The sequence below is a fragment of the Gigantopelta aegis genome, chromosome 14 (genome assembly GCF_016097555.1).
Source record: "Gigantopelta aegis isolate Gae_Host chromosome 14, Gae_host_genome, whole genome shotgun sequence".
Lineage (NCBI taxonomy): Eukaryota > Metazoa > Mollusca > Gastropoda > Neomphalida > Peltospiridae > Gigantopelta > Gigantopelta aegis.
This window is the reverse complement of record NC_054712.1, coordinates 55,397,319-55,420,513: the sequence shown is the minus strand read 5'-3', so window position 1 is coordinate 55,420,513 and position 23,195 is coordinate 55,397,319. Positions and strand designations below refer to the sequence as shown.

At 39.0% G+C, this 23,195-nt stretch overlaps 2 protein-coding genes across 2 annotated transcripts in view; one reads left to right on the top strand and one right to left on the bottom strand.

Moving 5' to 3' along the window:
• Positions 1-3,320, top strand: part of LOC121388595 (vacuolar segregation protein PEP7-like) — a 67,047-nt gene extending 63,727 nt beyond the window's left edge. Inside the window, exon 14 of the mRNA XM_041519999.1 lies at positions 2,214-3,320. Within this exon, the coding sequence (XP_041375933.1) occupies positions 2,214-2,231 (18 nt within the window). The 3' untranslated portion in view covers positions 2,232-3,320. The remainder of the gene's footprint in view (positions 1-2,213) is intronic.
• LOC121388594 (L-fucose kinase-like) overlaps positions 1-23,195 on the bottom strand; it is a 55,124-nt gene that overhangs the window by 4,732 nt on the left and 27,197 nt on the right. The window contains exons 20-26 of the mRNA XM_041519997.1: positions 19,461-19,622; positions 18,278-18,312; positions 17,848-17,951; positions 14,077-14,214; positions 7,709-7,803; positions 6,838-7,056; positions 2,306-2,405 (exon numbers count right to left, since the gene is read on the bottom strand). Coding sequence (XP_041375931.1) covers positions 2,306-2,405; positions 6,838-7,056; positions 7,709-7,803; positions 14,077-14,214; positions 17,848-17,951; positions 18,278-18,312; positions 19,461-19,622 — 853 coding nt within the window. The remainder of the gene's footprint in view (positions 1-2,305; positions 2,406-6,837; positions 7,057-7,708; positions 7,804-14,076; positions 14,215-17,847; positions 17,952-18,277; positions 18,313-19,460; positions 19,623-23,195) is intronic.

Genomic DNA, 23,195 nt, shown 5'->3' with positions numbered 1-23,195 from the left:
TATATGTCTTCAGGTATAACCAGTCATTACATTATATGTCTTCAGGTATATACAAGTATAACCAGTCATTACATTATATGTCTTCAGGTATAACCAGTCATTACATTATATGTCTTCAGGTATAACCAGTCATTACATTATATGTCTTCAGGTATAACCAGTCATTACATTATATGTCTTCAGGTATATACAAGTATAACCAGTCATTACATTATATGTCTTCAGGTATAACCAGTCATTACATTATATGTCTTCAGGTATAACCAGTCATTACATTATATGTCTTCAGGTAAATACAAGTATAACCAGTCATTACATTATATGTCTTCAGGTATAACCAGTCATTACATTATATGTCTTCAGGTATAACCAGTCATTACATTATATGTCTTCAAGTATATACAAGTATAACCAGTCATTACATTATATGTCTTCAGGTATAACCAGTCATTACATTATATGTCTTCAGGTAAATACAAGTATAACCAGTCATTACATTATATGTCTTCAGGTATAACCAGTCATTACATTATATGTCTTCAGGTATAACCAGTCATTACATTATAGGTCTTCAGGTATAACCAGTCATTACATTATAGGTCTTCAGGTATATACAAGTATAACCAGTCATTACATTATATGTCTTCAGGTATAACCAGTCATTACATTATATGTCTTCAGGTATATACAAGTATAACCAGTCATTACATTATATGTCTTCAGGTATATACAAGTATAACCAGTCATTACATTATATGTCTTCAGGTATATACAAGTATAACCAGTCATTACATTATAGGTCTTTAGGTATATACAAGTATAACCAGTCATTACATTATATGTCTTCAGGTAGTGGAAACAAAATGTATAACATACAAGTATAACCAGTCATTACATTATATGTCTTCAGGTAGTGTAACAACATGTATAACAAACAAGTATAACCAGTCATTACATTATATGTCTTCAGGTAGTGTAACAACATGTATAACAAACAAGTATAACCAGACATTACATTATATGTCTTCAGGTATATACAAGTATAACCAGTCATTACATTATATGTCTTCAGGTATATACAAGTATAACCAGTCATTACGTTATATGTCTTCAGGTAGTGGAAACAAAATGTATAACATACAAGTATAACCAGTCATTATGTTATATGTCTTCAGGTAGTGGAAACAAAATGTATAACATACAAGTATAACCAGTCATTACATTATATGCCTTCAGGTAGTGGAAACAAAATGTATAACATACAAGTATAACCAGTCATTACATTATATGTCTTCAGGTAGTGGAAACAACATGTATAACATACAAGTATAACCAGTCATTACATTATACATGTATGTCTTCAGGTAGTGGAAACAAAATGTATAACATACAAGTATATCCAGTCATTACATTATATGTCTTCAGGTAGTGGAAACAAAATGTATAACATACAAGTATATCCAGTCATTACATTATATGTCTTCAGGTAGTGGAAACAAAATGTATAACATACAAGTATAACCAGTCATTACAGTATATGTCTTCAGGTAGTGTAACAAACTTTGACTGAAGATAATATACAAGTATAACCAGTCATTACATTATATGTCTTCAGGTAGTGTAAACAAAATGTATAACATACAAGTATAACCAGTCATTACATTATATGTCTTCAGGTAGTGGAAACAAAATGTATAACATACAAGTATAACCAGTCATTACATTATATGTCTTCAAGTAGTGTAACAACATGTATAATATACAAGTATAACCAGTCATTACATTATATGTCTTCAGGTAGTGTAACAACATGTATAACAAACAAGTATAACCAGTCATTACATTATATGTCTTCAGGTAGTGTAACAAAATGTATAACATACAAGTATAACCAGTCATTACATTATATGTCTTCAGGTAGTGTAAAAAAAAATTCACCCAACATCGACCTTTGGTAAAGTAAATGAAAATCATTAAAGTCAGAATCAAAATCATACTCAACTATCTTTTTGCTTATTAGAAATGATTCTTGAAAATTTCTGGAAGGAAAACCTGAAACAGTACAAGCATTATGACAGGATGTCTCTTGCTGTTTAGCTCTTGAAGTAAAACAAATCCTATCTTAATAATAATTATTTGACACTCTTTTATCTCGTATCTACTAACAATGTATAAAAACCTTCCAAAAGTAACAAATATGAGTATCGTTTCAGGAGAATGCTCCAAGGTGAACAAGAGCAGCCTTTCACAGAAAGGAGAACATTGTGCTGCATAACTATTTGTCAGTTTTCTCATTGTTACAAACCCTCTATAACCGCATGGGAGCACTCCTTGGCAAGATCAACCAACGAGTCTTCGGTCTTCATGATGTACGGGTTCCGTGCATACCAGTTTCTTAGCACATCCTACAATTACAAAATAATGTTTTCGCTGAAAAAAGGATGTAATTATATTCTGTGTCATGATTATTATTATGATCATTTGGAATATTTTCCTACATACACTCAATTATATTGTTAGTCACACAAACCACTCTCCATAGCATAAGCTGCTCTGAATTTTGATGAAAATATGGAGTTTATGAATTGATGTTTAACAACAATCCAACATGAAAAACAGTAGTGGATGTCAAACAATATGGGTGACTAACTGTTTGCATTTATAAATGGTTTATGATAAATATCACCTGCTAATGATCACATCCTGTGAATCATTCAATCAGATGCTGTATTTTCCCCATGTATTATGCGCACTCTTTTTCCACAAAAAATACAGGTTAAAAATGGGGGTGCGCATTATACATAACAATAGAAAAACTAAATCTTTTTTAAATTTCCTGCGGTCACCCATAAAAAATCGTTCATCGGTAGTTTACTGGTTATTGATAGTGTTCATTACAATGAAACACCAAAGCCCTCTTAAAAATCGCTTTTCACTTGTGATGGTTGTAATAAAGGTAAAATAAATGTACAAAAGTATCCATACCTCGCCAAAAAGTTCACAAAAATAGACCGTAAATATTTTTAATTTCCATGAGATTTAATTTGGCCATTTCCATCAAAAAGGAAATATACGATACTACTATAAAATTAGAAATCTAGCGCATTCACGTTAGATACGAGAACCAAATGTAATATCAGTGTTCTACGCTCGATTTTTTACCTTACTCTTCTTTGGCTAGTGGACAAAAACATTTTACTAGCCAAGCTTAAAATGTTACTAGCCACACTACTCTTTTTGTATCATTTATGCATGTGCTGTAACCATCATAGCATTATACATGACTTGTGCCGCTGGATGAAATAAATAATGTGAAACAATGAAATTGTTTAGTTTTCACTCAATCAAGAATAAGGACTGTAATTATAATTTTATACCTCATATGACTGCTATTGTTTTTCCTACGTATTCTACCGTTTAAATAAAATATTATTTTGTGGGTGGTGGGCATACAAAAAACTGTCTACCCTCATTTGATTTGTGCCAGCAACAAGCTTGCTAATGTTTCTACAATAGGTACATGCATTGTGTCAGTATTATCTTCAAGCTGAAGACACGGAAACTGAAAGCCAAGTTTCATTAAATTGTCTACTTTTTTTTTTGGCTGGCTCCTTTTCAGTTCTCAGCAGATTTCTCAGATTGGCCTTCATTTGAGTTTTCACCGGCCTCGGTGACGTCGTGGTAGGCCATCGGTCTACAGGCTGGTAGGTACTGGGTTCGGATCCCAGTCGAGGCATGGGATTTTTAATCCAGATACCGACTCCAAACCCTGAGTGAGTGCTCCGCAAGGCTCAATGGGTAGATGTAAACCACTTGCACCGACCAGTGATCCATAACTGGTTCAACAAAGGCCATGGTTTGTGCTATCCTGCCTGTGGGAAGCGCAAATAAAAGATCCCTTGCTGCTAATTGGAAGAGTAGCCCATGTAGTGGCGACAGCGGGTTTCCTCTCAAAATCTGTGTGGTCCTTAACCATATGTCTGACGCCATATAACCGTAAATAAAATGTGTTGAGTGCGTCGTTAAATAAAACATTTCTTTCTTTCATTTGAGTTTTCAGTACTTGCCTCACCTGTCATATTTTCTTGATTAGCCTAAAGAATTGTAATATTTTAACATTTTGGCACTTTGAAAGTTTTCGCCATGCTTCTGCATGCTGGGCGGAAACAACGTATACATCTGCACAGCAAGAAACAAAAACACCGTTAACTGGGGCTGCATTCAGTTTGAACGAATGTAGCAACATGCGTAATGGGTTAGCAGATCAAACGCAACTCTTGTGTCTGTTCAATAATTACATAGTAGAAACTTTTGGCAGTTTTTGTTTTGTTTTTACCCTGCTCCACATAATATTTTGCAACGTTAAGACCACTATCCATTCTAATATTATGTAACACCCTTGTCAGCCCTTCACTTTTCACTGCCACAGTTAAGCAATTTAACCAACATTATTCGGTTTGAATTTTTTTCTCTTGTATGTATTATTTAAAATAATTGATTAAAAAAATCATCAAACAGAAAATTTGGCCTTGTATGGCTGCCGGTATTTAGTTTATGCTTTAAAAAATCCCACATTGTTTTAAAGACGTTGCCGGTAAGTAAATCTTGACCAACAAACCGTCCCCTCCCCCATAACGTTTGTAACCCATTCCATGATGCACCAAATAGCGTTTCATAATTGTTCAAATGCTCATTTTGTAATGCATTGTTTAATAATCAGTGTGATTACAAGGTGGATAGTATGAACAGTGAGTGAGCAACCTTTACTTGATTATGTATTCGTGTTCTTCAATCGAATGCAACCACCAGTAATGTACTATATAGTGAATCGGTTATGTTTAGTACAATACTGTATTCGGAACTTATTTAGTCGGCCGAATACATACATGATCCAGAAATCGATATCAATTGATAGATTCCAAATGGTTGTGTGCATTAAAATGACATACCAATCGAAATATCTGGATTGTTTTCGCCAAATCACTAAAATCAGCGATGAGTTCCGAACGGTACCGAAAATTAATACGGAATTCACAGTGACCAATCAGACAATTTCGTAAATAACGAAGTGTTCCGACTGCACAATGATGTCAACAACTTTCATTGGTTTTCGCTATTAGGACTCTGAACGCACATGCCAAATAATTTAATACTTAGACGGTTCTGGAGGCAGTCGCCAGGTGGTGACGATAAGAAATTAAATCAGTCGCCAAGCCAACATTTTGGTCGCATTGGCGACCATTTTGGTCGCAACGTAGAACACTGAATATGCTATATTTTTGTTTTCATTTATTTATTAGTCATTTACAATGTATGGGTATATACCTTTGTCTTGATTTATGCATGTGTGACATGTAAGTACACAAGTACTAGCCTATGTTTTGTGTGACATGTAAGTACGCAAGTACTAGCCTATGTTTTGTGTGACATGTAAGTACGCAAGTACTAGCCTATGTTTTGTGTGACATGTAAGTACGCAAGTACTAGCCTATGTTTTGTGTGACATGTAAGTACGCAAGTACTAGCCTATGTTTTGTGTGACATGTAAGTACGCAAGTACTAGCCTATGTTTTGTGTGACATGTAAGTACGCAAGTACTAGCCTATGTTTTGTGTGACATGTAAGTCTATGTATACAAGTACCTAACTTAAAGGGACACACCCTAGTTACGTTTATTTGTTAACCATTACGGCGTTGTTTTTCGCTATTAAACCCCATTTTTCACAAATAAAATTGCACTTTACTTACATTTTATTATTTAGAATACACATTTCCATTCACCTGAAGTGCTTTTTGGTAATCCTGATGTTTGTAAAACCACGAAATGCATTTTTTGCATTTTTTCACAAAACGTGTTGTCGAGAAAAAAACGTTAAGCAAGCGAGGTCCAATCTATTTTTAGAGGGGATATTTCCATTTCAATGTCACAGACGTTGGTATATCACGTGACCGTTATCATTTTGGTTCGGTTTGTTTTCTCGTGCACGGTTCACGCAATAAACATCCGATTTGTTGTTGTTCATTTGTGAGATTTTTCTTCACAGTTCGTGAACATTTTCAGTAACAATAAAGTTGAGACAAGTAAGTGTCTCAATACAAAACGTTACAAACCCTTAAAACCAATAATTTTGCTAAGTCTTACGATATCTGGAGAGGGGATACAACCAGGACAGAACAGTTGGAACATGTCCAGGAGAGGTGAAAAGAACGCACCCCAAGTCTGTGAAATTTGTCGTGACGTAGGCATTGTTGTGCTTCGAGCGACATCTACCGGTGACATCAGAATACTAACTTTCAAAATTATTTCAAGCAATTGGGACATGGGGATTCCCATGGTATTTATTGATATAAAACCTGCTTTTTCACTCCATTTGGTAAAAACGTGATCTAAGTGTGTTACAAGTTTGTAGATTAACCAAATTATAATTTATTTTCGCTGGATGGAACTAGGGTGTGCGGCTTTAAGTTTTGTTTCTTGAATATACTGCTGCTTTCGCTTTTAGTTAATTTTGGTGACAGGTGGAAAACGGTACATCATGCATTCACCGTTGATTTTGTGGTTTAAAAAAATTGGTTTTTTTCTTGGAATAAACTTTCAAAGTTGGGAGTGCGCATTATTAGTCGGTGCGCATAATACATGGGAAAATATGGTAAGCAAAGCTATTTGTAAAAATCTTTTAAATAGTAATGCACAGGATTACACAGACTCACTCACTTACTCCCTCTGTCTGTCTGTCTGTCTCTCTCTGTCTGTCTGTTTGTCCCTGTATGTCTGTCTGTCTCTGTCTCTCTGTCTCTCTCTCTCTTTTTCTCACTCCCATCTTATTCTTTATATACCTGTAGCAGATTTCGTGCCAGTCGAGTCCTCCCCGTGTACACGAGAACCAGCCTCTTGTTGAAGTTGTCGATGATGGTTTGCGGTACTTTGAGGTCAACGGTTTCCACCTTGAGGGGCAGCTTCGCCTCCGAGAGACCGAGGTGTATTCCCCCACACAGTCCCCCGATCTGGTCCTGCCATCCCCCGCCAGTCGTCAACAACTGCTCCAAGTACAAAACCTGCCAACAAGAGTCAAATACATCTCACAGGCTATGGTTTAACAACTGCTCCAGGTAGAGAATGCCATAGTGTTGAGAACGGTGAAAAGAAATTATATTATAGCTTCTTTTTTTTAATTTGAAGTACATTCACTAATTCAACTTTAGTTTCCATATGATTTGTTAGTTAAGTAAATAACAGTTTAAACCTGGTCATTCTTGTATGTATAATTATTAATTACTTACACTGAAATTCTGAAATCACTCATATTTAGCAACAAAACATTTTCTTGAATTTGACAAGATTATTTTGAAACATATCAGAGAAACAGTGATTTGGTGGTTTATGGGGAGGAAAAAATGAAAGTTTGTTTTGTTTAACCACATCACTAGAGCACATTGATTTATTAATCATTGGATGTCAAACATTTGGTAATCTTGACATGTAGTCTTAAGAGAGGAAACCCGCTATATTTTTCAATTAGTAGCTAGAGTTCTTTTATATGAAACATCCCACAGACAAGATAGTACATATCTCAGCCTTTGTAATATGTCGTGGTGGCTGGAACACGAAATAGTCCAATGTGCTGTCATGCCCCTAGGGGGAGGATGTCTTCATGTAATCAAGACAATGTTTAACTACAAACAGAAAGTAAAAACAACATTTCCATACTGCATGAATGAGTGAATCTCGGTCGCTTTTCTTCCCAGCAGCACATAAAAGAGCTCCAAGGATGGCTCCAGCCAAAATACTGCTCGTTCCCAGGCCTAGGATAGTGATAAAAATAAAATACAATTATTAAATACTATTGCACTTTTCACTTCACTAAGTGTACGCAACCAAGACCTTTGAGGATATTTATTAAGTCTCCAAAAATCGTAACACTAACTAGTTGCAGTTTAACAATTACCAAATACAATGCCATCACAGTATTATATAGATCAAAACCAAATATTCAACAGTTCCAGTTTAAAAAAATAACTGACATTTGATCTGCAAGGTTCATAATTGACAGGCCACATAGCAAGTGCCATTCAAAATGCACAAAATGCTTTCAAATAATCAGTTTCATAAACAAACTGTTGCTTTCTACCTTATGTTTAACAGTATTCTAGATTAAAAGAATCCTTCATATGTGTCCATGTAGGACATTGCTACGCCACCCGAGGGTACATAATTTGTTTTATTACCTACAAGGTACAGCATAACGAGGGTCATATTTATCGTATGATTTCCCTCATATGTCATAACTAAATCATATGTCCTCCTGACATTGTCGTTTAACGATTGGCTGTTGTAAGAGTACATTTCTTTCTGATTGGCTGACACAACATTCCACAGATACTACTGTCTTCATTAATACATTTTTATTTCGAGTGTAAGCTGATCACATGTCGTAATGATAAATATGTGTTTTTAATTAATTTAATAAAACATTAATTGATTATTTATGATAACTTGTATTATATTACGATGTAATTGTGACACATCAAACACTTAATTATGAATATAACATTCACAATTGTTAAAAATCTATACTAAAGTCGATGAGTCACTTTTTGCACCCTTGTTTTGGCTTCGCAATAATAAATGTAGCATATCTTACCGTAATTTCACTTGAAAGCCATATTTAGTAAAAGGTACAATGTTTTAATCACAAGATTTTCTTCAAGCACATTCAGGTGCGTTAATAATGTTCAGAAAAAAAAATCAAGAGTAATTTTGCACTGGAATTTTTCCAGCATTTTTAAAACGGAAACGTCATGTACCCAATTTATAGTTATTGTACGGAGCTGTGCAAAGTGACGTCATTGGAATCCTGACGTCATTCAAATTCAAAACTAATTATTTCAATTACTGTGTATTTGTTTGCTTTTTAGTATACACATGCTTTATAATTTACAGCTGTTGATACATGTGTACTCTTTACTTATGGGCATATAAATATCATGTAACTTTATAACAGGTTGTGATTTGGTTTTCAAGACATCAATGAACAAACATTACTCCGCCATTAAAGAAATGTTAGTTTGTAAACAACGACTGGAATGTTCATTTAGCAAGACAGTTCTACGGTAATAAAGAGAATATTACATTCGTGTCCATGACAGACGATGTTTACGACACGCATGCCTAAATTATCGCATTTCCCTTGCTCTCGCTCGGGAAATATGATAATTTAGGCACTCATGTCGTAAACATCGTCTGTCATGGACACTCATATAATATCCTCTATGTCAGGGATGAGGCTTGCCGAGTCCCTGACTTCATATTATGTACCTGAGGGTGGAATAGCCCTGTCCCACATGGATACATAATGGAGGATTATATTTCTCCCATCCAGTAGATGAAAAACAAGCAATTTGGGAAAACGTGAAAAACCTACTTTTTTTTTTTTATCTTAGAATAAAATAATCATAACCAAGTAAATCTTGGCATAAAAAAACACATAACAACAGATGCTGCATTTGATTTTTTATTACTCTTTGCCAAATTTCACATTTACAAATGCAAAGTCCAAAAATCAAACCTCAACTTTAAACATTTTCAAAAGGAAGTTCAACATAGATATAAAATTGAATAGTCAATCTACCAGGGAAGAAATAATTTGCATCTTTTTAATAAAAAGTGGGTATTGTATCAACCAGAGGTGGGGAAAAGCCCTTTTTTCCCAGTCTGGGACTGATTCTCGATCTCTGAGAGCGAAAAAAAAAATTAAAACGCGCGTTTGCCGGTCCCACTTTTGTCATTTTTGTCGGTCCGAAGCACCTGTCCATTTCTATTATTGGAACAAATTCCTATTAGTCAGCCCAGACATCGTATCTCGTGTTTCAGACGTTTGTGATTGACTGCCACTAGGCTAGACATTTGTCAAAGTCGCTGAGTCGGTCAAGAAATTATACAGACATTAATGATAGCACCATTCTTGGTTTAGAGAGCCATCAAGGTATTACACTCCAATTAAAACAAAGGACCCAGAATTTGCAACTAGTTACAATCAACACCTGTCAACACCTGTGTACAGAGCTCTGTCGGGTCGAGTGTCCTAGTCCGAAGCAAGAGGCTTTTGTGCAATACAAACTGCTTAAAATAGCATAAAATATAATGAAATAATCTATAAATTTATTTATTGTTGATTGTTCAATGTAGTGTATCCAATAATTATAAAGGATTTTAAAATTAACAAAAGGTTTCCACTTTTTTTTTTAACAAGTGGGAGTAAGCAGAACAGCTAAATGTACTGTTATCTCAAGAGCCAGTAGAGGTCAAATTTCATCCAATCAGTGATGACGTTATTACTCTCCTTGTCTAAACATGTGCTAGCTCAGGCTGTCAAACGCTTCAACGGTGCCATCTTTTATTAATTTTCAAGATACAGTACTGAATACTCGTACTTTTTATACATATATGGGAATTAAAATTCATAACTTTTATTCCTTTTTTATATTATTTATTCTATTATGTAAAATATATACAATTTGTGGGGGTTTTCACTGATAATATGTGATTAATTTTTTTTTTTTTTTTTTTTTTTTCATGTTTATCGTTTCGCGTTCATGATTCAAGATAAAACTATACAAATATCACTATGATTTAAAAAACAACTATTTGGCAAATATCGTTTTTTAAATTCCTCTACCCCCCCCCCCCCCCCGGTAGTGATGACATCAAGTGGGACCGATTGACAATTTTATTTTTCCCCACCCCTGGTATCAACTGCTCTTTGATAAAATGTCCCAATTAAATGTCTTTGTGGCTTTGCTCCCAGCAGTTCATACCTGTTTTAGGACTCTTTTTATATACATAGTAACTGAACAGGTTGTTTTTTGATGGTATTACTTTTTCTGTGACTGGGAGGCTGAGGGAATATACAAGTATGAATGATGTATGTGTTGGTGTGTGGGTATGTATCAATTAAATTAGGTGTGAATAATAAAATAAAAAATTGTTCACCATTCTATAATATTCTGTTTTGTTGATACAACTTCCTGGGTCCTGTTGACCACCTGTCCTCTGTTTCCTCTCTTGATAGAGGGTAGGCTTTGTTGTAACAGGGAAAGGTGAATAATAATAATAATAAAAAAATAAAAAAATCATAACCATTGAAAAGATTGTACCCAAAAATGGTTTATACCAAAAGTATAAACCGAAAATGATAGTATAATTTCATTATGACAACAAGTTTCCTTGTTTTTATGAAATATAAAAAGCATTTCTTGCGTTATTTTGCCGTTTACGTGACGTCACCCAATGTTAATATCAGCTCAAACAATAGTCACGTGGCCAAACCGATTTATTCCGCATGGGCTGACATCACGGAATACGCCTGTCTTGCGTGGCTAGGGATGGGAGAAATATATATCCCTAAGTCCTCATTTTCACAAGCTTTTATGTGTATGTCTCAAATCTTACTTACTGCTGCAAAACATTACATTCCAAGTCAATTATGATTCTTATTTCAAGATTGATTTCTAGAACTGTTTTTCAGTTGCTTCTCACTTTACAAAAATATTAATTTCAAATCTTGATCAGTGGCCGAGATGTCAGGATTTGATATTACATTGTTACGAAATGTAACCTGTGCTAGGCACGCAAGTTTAGATAGGGTATTGTGCCCTTACACAGGGCTTTCACCCATGACTGCCACGTAGAAAGCCAGTCCTCATCAGCTGAGGCTATATACAAGGTTGTTGTGTATTTAATCATTTCTATATTAAGTAACAAAGATGGCAGTCTCCATTACAGTTGTATTTATGGAATTCATCTCTGAACACAGTATTTAGCATGATGTGTGTATGGCAGTCGACTGGACCTGAGTGCAAAAGGATCCTTGCAAACTGCAGCATCGAGTAAGACCAAAGAAGGCAGTCGACTGGACCTGAGTGCAAAAGGATCCTTGCAAACTGCAGCATTGAGTAAGACCAAAGAAGGCAGTCGACTGGACCTGAGTGCAAAAGGATCCTTGCAAACTGCAGCATCGAGTAAGACCAAAGAAGGCAGTTGACTGGACCTGAGTGCAAAAGGATCCTTGCAAACTGCAGCATCGAATAAGACCAAAGAAGGCAGTTGACTGGACCTGAGTGCAAAAGGATCCTTGCAAACTGCAGCATCGAGTAAGACCAAAGAAGGCAGTCGACTGGACCTGAGTGCAAAAGGATCCTTGCAAACTGCAGCATCGAGTAAGACCAAAGAAGGCAGTCGACTGGACCCGAGTGCAAAAAGATCCTTGCAAACTGCAGCATCGAGTAAGACCAAAGAAGGCAGTCGACTGGACCTGAGTGCAAAAGGATCCTTGCAAACTGCAGCATCGAGTAAAAAAAGTAAAGTTTGTTTTATTTAACGACGCCTCTAGAGCACATTGATTTTTTTTTATCTTATCATCGGCTATTGGACGTCAAACATATGGTCATTCTGACACTGTTTTTAGAGGAACCCGCTGTCGCCACATAGGCTACTCTTTTTACGACAGGCAGCAAGGGATCTTTTATTTGCGCTTCCCACAGGCAGGATAGCACAAACCATGGCCTTTGTTGAACCAGTTATGGATCACTGGTCGGTGCAAGTGGTTTACACCTACCCATTGAGCCTTGCGGAGCACTCACTCAGGGTTTGGAGTCGGTATCTGGATTAAAAATCCCATGCCTCGACTGGGATCCGAACCCAGTACCTACCAGCCTGTAGACCGATGGCCTGCCAGACGCCACCGAGGCCGGTTACAGCATCGAGTAAGACCAAAGAAGGCAGTCGACTGGACCCGAGTGCAAAAGGATCCTTGCAAACTGCAGCATCGAGTAAGACCAAAGAAGGCAGTCGACTGGACCCGAGTGCAAAAGGATCCTTGCAAACTGCAGCATCGAGTAAGACCAAAGAAGGCAGTCGACTGGACCCGAGTGCAAAAGGATCCTTGCAAACTGCAGCATCGAGTAAGACCAAAGAAGGCAGTCGACTGGACCCGAGTGCAAAAGGATCCTTGCAAACTGCAGCATCGAGTAAGACCAAAGAAGGCAGTAGACTGGACCCGAGTGCAAAAGGATCCTTGCAAACTGCAGCATCGAGTAAGACCAAAGAAGGCAGTCGACTGGACCCGAGTGCAAAAGGATCCTTGCAAACTGCAGCATCGAGTAAGACCAAAGAAGGCAGTCGACTGGACCCGAGTGCAAAAGGATCCTTGCAAACTGCAGCATCGAGTAAGACCAAAGAAGGCAGTCGACTAACTAGACAACTAACTACCACAATAGGTCAAGGGTTTGTATCTTGGTACTGACCATCTAGAGTGAACTTTAACAGTTAAAATATGGAGGGAGGGGGCAGTAAAGTGACTACACTAACTCTACAACTAACTACCACAATAGGTCCAGGGTTTGTATCTTGGTACTGACCATCTAGAGTGAACTTTAACAGTTAAAATGCGGGGGAGGGGGCAGTAAAGTGACTACACTAACTCTACAACTAACAACCACAATAGGTCCAGGGTTTGTATCTTGGTACTGACCATCTAGAGTGAACTTTAACAGTTAAAATGGGGGGGGGGGGGGGGGGGGGGGAGGGGGCAGTAAAGTGACTACACTAACTCTACAACTAACTACCACAATAGGTCCAGGGTTTGTATCTTGGTACTGACCATCTAGAGTGAACTTTAACAGTTAAAATGGGGGGGGGGGGGGGGGAGGGGGCAGTAAAGTGACTACACTAACTCTACAACTAACTACCACAATAGGTCCAGGGTTTGTATCTTGGTACTGACCATCTAGAGTGAACTTTAACAGTTAAAATGGGGGGGGGGGGGGGAGGGGGCAGTAAAGTGACTACACTAACTCTACAACTAACTACCACAATAGGTCCAGGGTTTGTATCTTGGTACTGACCATCTAGAGTGAACTTTAACAGTTAAAATGAGAGGTGTAACATGACTACACTGACTTCTCTCTCACTAACAACTACAATAATCATTAATCCACTGTCCTGGATAGACAGCCCAGGACAACATGCTTGAGTGAACATCAAGTTGTATGAAGTAAGACAGAGCTGTGTGAACGTACCCGATCCGTGAGGCAGATTGGACCAAGTCTTCATCTCGAATCCTCCGCTGTATTTACTGGTTAGCTGTTCAGCAAGGGTTGAGGATGACGACAAGTTAATCAGGTTCACACAGATGAACGATGCTTTTAGGAGAGCACCTGTAACACAACAGAAGACATTATAAATTTATTTGTCTGAAACTTAATGTAAGAACATTAATTCCGTATTTGTGGCTTTGAAAATAAATGGAAACATATTAAATTCTAGCTTTAGATAGTTACATCATGGAGAGTTGGTTTTGCTTTTATTGAAGTTATTGGAATATAGTATTTATCACTGGATAATTTGTAAAATTTCTGGGGGAAAAAAATAATTAATTGCACGTTATGGAACTACATTTCAGCATAGTAACAGCTTCTAAAAGAAAATATAGTTGTAAAATTAATTTTACACATTTCGGTCTGAAACTTAGTGGGGGAAGAGAAAGAAAGAGAAGGAATTCATGTTTTCACAGCTAGCTCTGGCACTTGCAAAATTAGCAAATTGCAAATTTCAAAAACAACTGGCGAATTTTATTTTCATTTGGCAAAATAATTTCATGTAATAATTGATATTTTGATACAAAAGAACTGGGTTTCTGCAAGTTTTGAAGTTTTATCAATAATTTGGCGAAATAATTTCATGTAATAATTGATATTTTGATACAAAAGAACTGGGTTTCTGCAAGTTTTGAAGTTTAATCAATAATTTGGCGAAATAATTTCATGTAATAATTGATATTTTGATACAAAAGAACTGGGTTTCTGCAAGTTTTGAAGTTTAATCAATAATTTGGCGAAATAATTTCATGTAATAATTGATATTTTGATACAAAAGAACTGGGTTTCTGCAAGTTTTGAAGTTTAATCAATAATTTGGCGAAATAATTTCGTGTAATAATTGATATTTTGATACAAAAGAACTGGGTTTCTGCAAGTTTTGAAATTTAACAGATAATTTGGCGAAATAATTTCCTGTAATAATTGATATTTTGATACAAAGTAACTGGGTTTTCTGCAAGTTTTGAAGTTTAATCAATAATTTGGCGAAATAATTTCCTGTAATAATTGATATTTTGATACAAAAGAACTGGGTTTCTGCAAGTTTTGAAGTTGAATCAATAATTTGGCGAAATAATTTCGTGTAATAATTGATATTTTGATACAAAAGAACTGGGTTTCTGCAAGTTTTGAAGTTTAATCAATAATTTGGCGAAATAATTTCGTGTAATAATTGATATTTTGATACAAAAGAACTGGGTTTCTGCAAGTTTTGAAGTTTTATCAATAATTTGGCGAAATAATTTCGTGTAATAATTGATATTTTGATACAAAAGAACTGGGTTTCTGCAAGTTTTGAAGTTTAATCAATAATTTGGCGAAATAATTTCATGTAATAATTGATATTTTGATACAAAAGAACTGGGTTTCTGCAAGTTTTGAAGTTTAATCAATAATTTGGCAAAATAATTTCATGTAATAATTGATATTTTGATACAAAAGAACTGGGTTTCTGCAAGTTTTGAAGTTTTATCAATAATATGGCGAAATAATTTCGTGTAATAATTGATATTTTGATACAAAAGAACTGGGTTTCTGCAAGTTTTGAAGTTTAATCAATAATTTGGCGAAATAATTTCGTGTAATAATTGATATTTTGATACAAAAGAACTGGGTTTCTGCAAGTTTTGAAATTTAACAGATAATTTGGCGAAATAATTTCCTGTAATAATTGATATTTTGATACAAAGTAACTGGGTTTTCTGCAAGTTTTGAAGTTTTATCAATAATATGGCGAAATAATTTCGTGTAATAATTGATATTTTGATACAAAAGAACTGGGTTTCTGCAAGTTTTGAAGTTTAATCAATAATTTGGCGAAATAATTTCGTGTAATAATTGATATTTTGATACAAAAGAACTGGGTTTCTGCAAGTTTTGAAATTTAACAGATAATTTGGCGAAATAATTTCCTGTAATAATTGATATTTTGATACAAAGTAACTGGGTTTTCTGCAAGTTTTGAAGTTTAATCAATAATTTGGCGAAATAATTTCCTGTAATAATTGATATTTTGATACAAAGTAACTGGGTTTTCTGCAAGTTTTGAAGTTTTATCAATAATTTGGCAAAATGTCCTGCTGACCCAGAGCTAGCCCTGGTTTTATTTAACGATGCACTCAACACATTTTAACTCTGGTTATATGGCACTGGACATGCGGTTAAGAACCATACAGATATTGAGGGAGGAAACTTGCTGCCACCACACAATGGGCTACTCTTTCCCATTAGTAGCAAGGGATCTTTTATATGTAACATCACACAAACAGGATAGCCCATATCACGGTCTTTGTTAAACCAGCTGTGGAGCAATGGATGGAATGAGAAATAGCCCAATGAGCCCACCAATGCATATCAATCCTAGACTAAATGTGCATTAGACAAGTGCTTAACCACTGAGCAAGGTTAGCTCTAGATGAGCAAAAACATTCACCAAATTGTCTATAAAACTTAAAAAATAGTAGAAACCAACAGTTATTTTTTTTAAAAGATCAATTATTACATGAAATTATTTATCCAAATTAAATTCAAATTCACCAACTGCTTTTAAAATTCACAATTGGTGAATTTGCCAAAGATAGTCCTGCCACTGAGCTATGTCCTGCCCCAGAAAAACAAATGAAAGAGTCACATAGACTGAGAGTACAGCTCTCTTGTGGGTGGAAGCAGGTGTTGGGCGCATGAGGGAAAACGTCACATAGACTGAGAGTACAGCTCTCTTGTGGGTGGAAGCAGGTGTTGGGCGCATGAGGGAAAACGTCACATAGACTGAGAGTACAGCTCTCTTGTGGGTGGAAGCAGGTGTTGGGAGCATGAGGGAAAACGTCACATAGACTGAGAGTACAGCTCTCTTGTGGGTGGAAGCAGGTGTTAGGAGCATGAGGGAAAACGTCACATAGACTGAGAGTACAGCTCTCTTGTGGGTGGAAGCAGGTGTTAGGAGCATGAGGGAAAACGTCACATAGACTGAGAGTACAGCTCTCTTGTGGGTGGAAGCAGGTGTTGGGCGCATGAGGGAAAACGTCACATAGACTGAGAGTACAGCTCTCTTGTGGGTGGAAGCAGGTGTTAGGAGCATGAGGGAAAACGTCACATAGACTGAGAGTACAGCTCTCTTGTGGGTGGAAGCAGGTGTTGGGCGCATGAGGGAAAACGTCACATAGACTGAGAGTACAGCTCTCTTGTGGGTGGAAGCAGGTGTTAGGAGCATGAGGGAAAACGTCACATAGACTGAGAGTACAGCTCTCTTGTGGGTGGAAGCAGGTGTTAGGAGCATGAGGGAAAACGTCACATAGACTGAGAGTACAGCTCTCTTGTGGGTGGAAGCAGGTGTTAGGAGCATGAGGGAAAACGTCACATAGACTGAGAGTACAGCTCTCTTGTGGGTGGAAGCAGGTGTTAGGAGCATGAGGGAAAACGTCACATAGACTGAGAGTACAGCTCTCTTGTGGGTGGAAGCAGGTGTTAGGAGCATGAGGGAAAACGTCACATAGACTGAGAGTACAGCTCTCTTGTGGGTGGAAGCAGGTGTTAGGAGCATGAGGGAAAACGTCACATAGACTGAGAGTACAGCTCTCTTGTGGGTGGAAGCAGGTGTTAGGAGCATGAGGGAAAACGTCACATAGACTGAGAGTACAGCTCTCTTGTGGGTGGAAGCAGGTGTTGGGCGCATGAGGGAAAACGTCAACTGACCAGGACTGTGAGGCTGACAGTAGTCCTCCAGATCATGGAGTTCTTTACACACAACAATCTGACTCTCCACTCCATCTCCCGTGATCTCAAGTCGGATTACTGGTCTGAAACAAACAGCAGAACAGGTCAAACACACAAATGAGAAACAAAAGATTAAGACAATATTCAACAAGACCTTAACAAATTTAATGCTATATATCTGCCAGTCAATTTTTTATTGTAACCATGATTCAGTTTTGTCCCAAAATAAATAAAATATTGCTTCCTTCCCACACCAAATATGTGTTCTATTTTCAAATACACTTTACATGCATTAACATTATTTTTATGTAAAATAATAACAATATTTTGAAATTAACATTAATAAATTAAGCAGTAAAAACCAAAAGGGAATTAAGGAATAAACATTTTGCAGGAGGTATCTACTCACTCTTCAATTCTTCTAGCTCTTGCTCCAATCGGCCTCTGCAAAAATTAGAATTAAAATATATCATTAATAAGCATTCTGAGATTACTGCTCAAGAAAGACATGTCCCAAACCATGCCCAACAAATGTTCATATCTCCTAAGTTCAAGGGCCATAACTTTGTAAAAAAAATGGTTAAATCACCATGAAACTTGATCTGTAATGATACATAATAAAGCTTTATACAAAATTTCATCACAATATCTTTAGTCATTGCAAAAATAACATCCGGAAAACAGATTTTCATAATCCTAAATTCAAGGGTCATAACTCTGTGAAAAATTAGTATATTGCCATGAAAATCAAACTTGATCAGTAAAAGAACATGATAAAGCTATAAAAAAAAAAACCTCAGCTCAATATCTTGAGATATTGCAAACATTTGTTTTTCGGAAAACAAATTTTCATATCTCCTAAGTTCAAGGGCCATTATTTTATCAAAAATGGGTAAATCGCCATGAAATTCCAACTTTGTCTGTAACACTACATGAATAAGCTATACACAACATTTCAGCCAAATATCTCAAGGTATTGTGAAAAAAACATTTAGAAAACTATAGGACAGAGAAGAAACATTAACCTCATATAGTCCCCTCTGGTTAGACTGGTAGGGGACTAATAAATGAAAAATACCCAACTAAAAAGACTACGAAATTGAACATCATAAATGCATTTAGGTCATTAAATGTTGTTTGCTCGCAATAAGCAACCACCCGATATTTCATTAAAAACTTTAAGCTGAATTTACAAAAGCAAAGCTAGTGTCAGACTTACTAAATATTTGACATTCAATAGCCGATGATTAATAAAACAATGTGCTCCAGTGGTGTCGTTAAACAAAACAAACTTTAACTTTTGTCCATCATGAACAATGTTATATGTGTTTAAGTACAAAATGTAAAAGGTGACGCCACACAAAATGAGTGCCTTGTGTGAGAATAGCCATAAAAAAAAAAAACGACTGACAAGACAGTCATTATGATTTCATCAGCTACTATGCAATCGGTTATTCTTGTGGCTATTTTCATACAAGGCATTAGTATCATGTGGCGTCACCTTTAGGAATAAATTCCTGACATAACTTCAGCCCTTTCTCTTCTGTACACTCATCAATAAAATAATTATGTGTATTAAAAAAAACATTTACTTTTCCATTTATGAGAACACCAATGATGGTGACTGCCCCACCGTGTTCGTACGTGATGGGAGGGGTGTCAGACCAACCCCCGGAGACGTCAATCCTGGCAGGACATTCAGCTGTTACCCATTTGTTCATTGGAGTGGGCGTCGCCTCGTCAAATCTGAAAAACTGTCAGAAGAGAAAGAAACATTAAATATCACAATATAAATAACAAACAACCTGAATATATTCTGTTCAAAATGAGTAGAGAATAACATTATGGTTATTCTGTGGGTGATGCAGGTATGGAGTAAGAAATTCAGTGGGAAGGGGAAGCAATGACCCAGCGGGAAGGGGAAGCAATGACCCAGCGGGAAGGAGAAGCAATGACCCAGCGGGAAGGGGAAGCAATGACCCAGTGAGAAGGGGAAGCAATGACCCAGTGGGAAGGAGAAGCAATGACCCAGTGGGAAGGAGAAGCAATGACCCAGTGAGAAGGAGAAGCAATGACCCAGTGGGAAGGAGAAGCAATGACCCAGCAGGAAGGAGAAGCAATGACCCAGTGAGAAGGAGAAGCAATGACCCAGTGAGAAGGAGAAGCAATGACCCAGCGGGAAGGGGAAGCAATGACCCAGCGGGAAGGAGAAGCAATGACCCAGCGGGAAGGGGAAGCAATGACCCAGTGAGAAGGGGAAGCAATGACCCAGTGGGAAGGAGAAGCAATGACCCAGCGGGAAGGAGAAGCAATGACCCAGTGAGAAGGAGAAGCAATGACCCAGTGGGAAGGAGAAGCAATGACCCAGCAGGAAGGAGAAGCAATGACCCAGTGAGAAGGAGAAGCAATGACCCAGTGAGAAGGAGAAGCAATGACCCAGCGGGAAGGAGAAGCAATGACCCAGCGGGAAGGAGAAGCAATGACCCAGCGGGAAAGGGAAGCAATGACCCAGTGGGAAGGAGAAGCAATGACCCAGTGGGAAGGGGAAGCAATGACCCAGCGGGAAGGAGAAGCAATGACCCAGCAGGAAGAAGGGGAAGCAATGACCCAGTGAGAAGGAGAAGCAATGATCCAGCGGGAAGGAGAAGCAATGACCCAGCGGGAAGGAGAAGCAATGACCCAGCAGGAAGGAGAAGCAATGACCCAGCGAGAAGGAGAAGCAATGACCCAGTGGGAAGGGGAAGCAATGACCCAGCGAGAAGGAGAAGCAATGACCCAGTGGAAGGAGAAGCAATGACCCAGTGGGAAGGGGAAGCAATGACCCAGTGGGAAGGAGAAGCAATGACCCAGCGGCAAGGAGAAGCAATGACCCAGCAGGAAGGAGAAAGCAGGAAGGGGAAGCAATGACCCAGTGGGAAGGGGAAGCAATGACCCAGTGAGAAGGGGAAGCAATGACCCAGCGGGAAGGAGAAGCAATGACCCAGTGGAAGGAGAAGCAATGACCCAGTGGGAAGGGGAAGCAATGACCCAGTGGGAAGGAGAAGCAATGACCCAGCGGCAAGGAGAAGCAACGACCCAGCGGGAAGGAGAAGCAATGACCCAGCGAGAAGGAGAAGCAATGACCCAGTGGAAGGAGAAGCAATGACCCAGCGGGAAGGAGAAGCAATGACCCAGTGGAAGGAGAAGCAATGACCCAGTGGAAGGGGAAGCAATGACCCAGTGAGAAGGGGAAGCAATGACCCAGCGAGAAGGAGAAGCAATGACCCAGCGGGAAGGAGAAGCAATGACCCAGCGGGAAGGAGAAGCAATGACCCAGCGGGAAGGGGAAGCAATGACCCAGCGGGAAGGGGAAGCAATGACCCAGTGGAAGGAGAAGCAATAACCCAGTGAGAAGGAGAAGCAATGACCCAGTGAGAAGGAGAAGCAATGACAAGCAATGACCCAGTGGGAAGGAGAAGCAATGACCCAGTGGGAAGGAGAAGCAATGACCCAGTGGAAGGAGAAGCACTGACCCAGTGGGAAGGGGAAGCAATGACCCAGTGAGAAGGGGAAGCAATGACACAGTGGGAAGGAGAAGCAATGACCCAGTGGGAAGGAGAAGCAATGACCCAGTGAGAAGGAGAAGCAATGACCCAGCAGGAAGGAGAAGCAATGACCCAGTGAGAAGGAGAAGCAATGACCCAGCAGGAAGGAGAAGCAATGACCCAGTGGGAAGGAGAAGCAATGACACAGTGGAAGGAGAAGCAATGACCCAGTGGGAAGGGGAAACAATGACCCAGTGAGAAGGGGAAGCAATGACCCAGTGGGAAGGAGAAGCAATGACCCAGTGGGAAGGAGAAGCAATGACCCAGTGGGAAGGAGAAGCAATGACCCAGTGGGAAGGGGAAGCAATGACCCAGTGAGAAGGAGAAGCAATGACCCAGCAGGAAGGAGAAGCAATGACCCAGCAGGAAGGAGAAGCAATGACCCAGTGGGAAGGAGAAGCAATGACCCAGCGGGAAGGAGAAGCAATGAAGCCATGACCCAGTGGGAAGGAGAAGCAATGACCCAGCGGTAAGGAGAAGCAATGACCCAGTGGGAAGGAGAAGCAATGACCCAGCGGGAAGGAGAAGCAATGAAGCCATGACCCAGTGGGAAGGAGAAGCAATGACCCAGCGGTAAGGAGAAGCAATGACCCGGTGGAAGGAGAAGCAATGACCCAGTGAGAAGGAGAAGCAATGACCCAGTGAGAAGGAGAAGCAATAACCCAGTGAGAAGAAGAAGCAATGACCCAGTGGGAAGGAGAAGCAATGACCCAGTGGGAAGGAGAAGCAATGACCCAGTGAGAAGGAGAAGCAATGACCCAGCGGGAAGGAGATGCAATGACCCAGCGAGAAGGAGAAGCAATGACCAGTGGGAAGGAGAAGCAATGACCCAGTGGAAGGAGAAGCAATGACCCAGTGGGAAGGGGAAGCAATGACCCAGTGGGAAGGGGAAGCAATGACCCAGTGGGAAGGAGAAGCAATGACCCAATGGAAGGAGAAGCAATGACCCAGTGGGAAGGGGAAGCAATGACCCAGTGGGAAGGAGAAGCAATGACCCAGCAGGAAGGAGAAGCAATGACCCAGCAGGAAGGAGAAGCAATGACCCAGCGGGAAGGAGAAGCAATGACCCAATGGAAGGAGAAGCAATGACCCAGTGGGAAGGGGAAGCAATGACCCAGTGGGAAGGAGAAGCAATGACCCAGCAGGAAGGAGAAGCAATGACCCAGCAGGAAGGAGAAGCAATGACCCAGCGGGAAGGAGAAGCAATGACCCAGTGGGAAGGAGAAGCAATGACTCAGCAGGAAGGAGAAGCAATGACCCAGTGAGAAGGGGAAGCAATGTCCAGCAGGAAGGAGAAGCAATGACCCAGTGGGAAGGGGAAGCAATGACCCAGTGGGAAGGGGAAGCAATGACCCAGTGGAAGGAGAAGCAATGACCCAGTGGGAAGGAGAAGCAATGACCCAGCAGGAAGGAGAAGCAATGACCCAGTGGGAAGGAGAAGCAATGACCCAGCGGGAAGGAGAAGCAATGACCCAGTGAGAAGGAGAAGCAATGACCCAGTGGGAAGAAGCAATGACCCAGTGGAAGGAGAAGCAATGACCCAGTGGGAAGGGGAAGCAATGACCCAGTGAGAAGGAGAAGCAATGACTCAGCGGGAAGGAGAAGCAATGACCCAGCGGGAAGGGGAAGCAATGACCCAGTGAGAAGGAGAAGCAATGACCCAGTGGAAGGGGAAGCAATGACCCAGTGGGAAGGAGACGCAATGACCCAGTGAGAAGGAGAAGCAATGACCCAGTGGAAGGG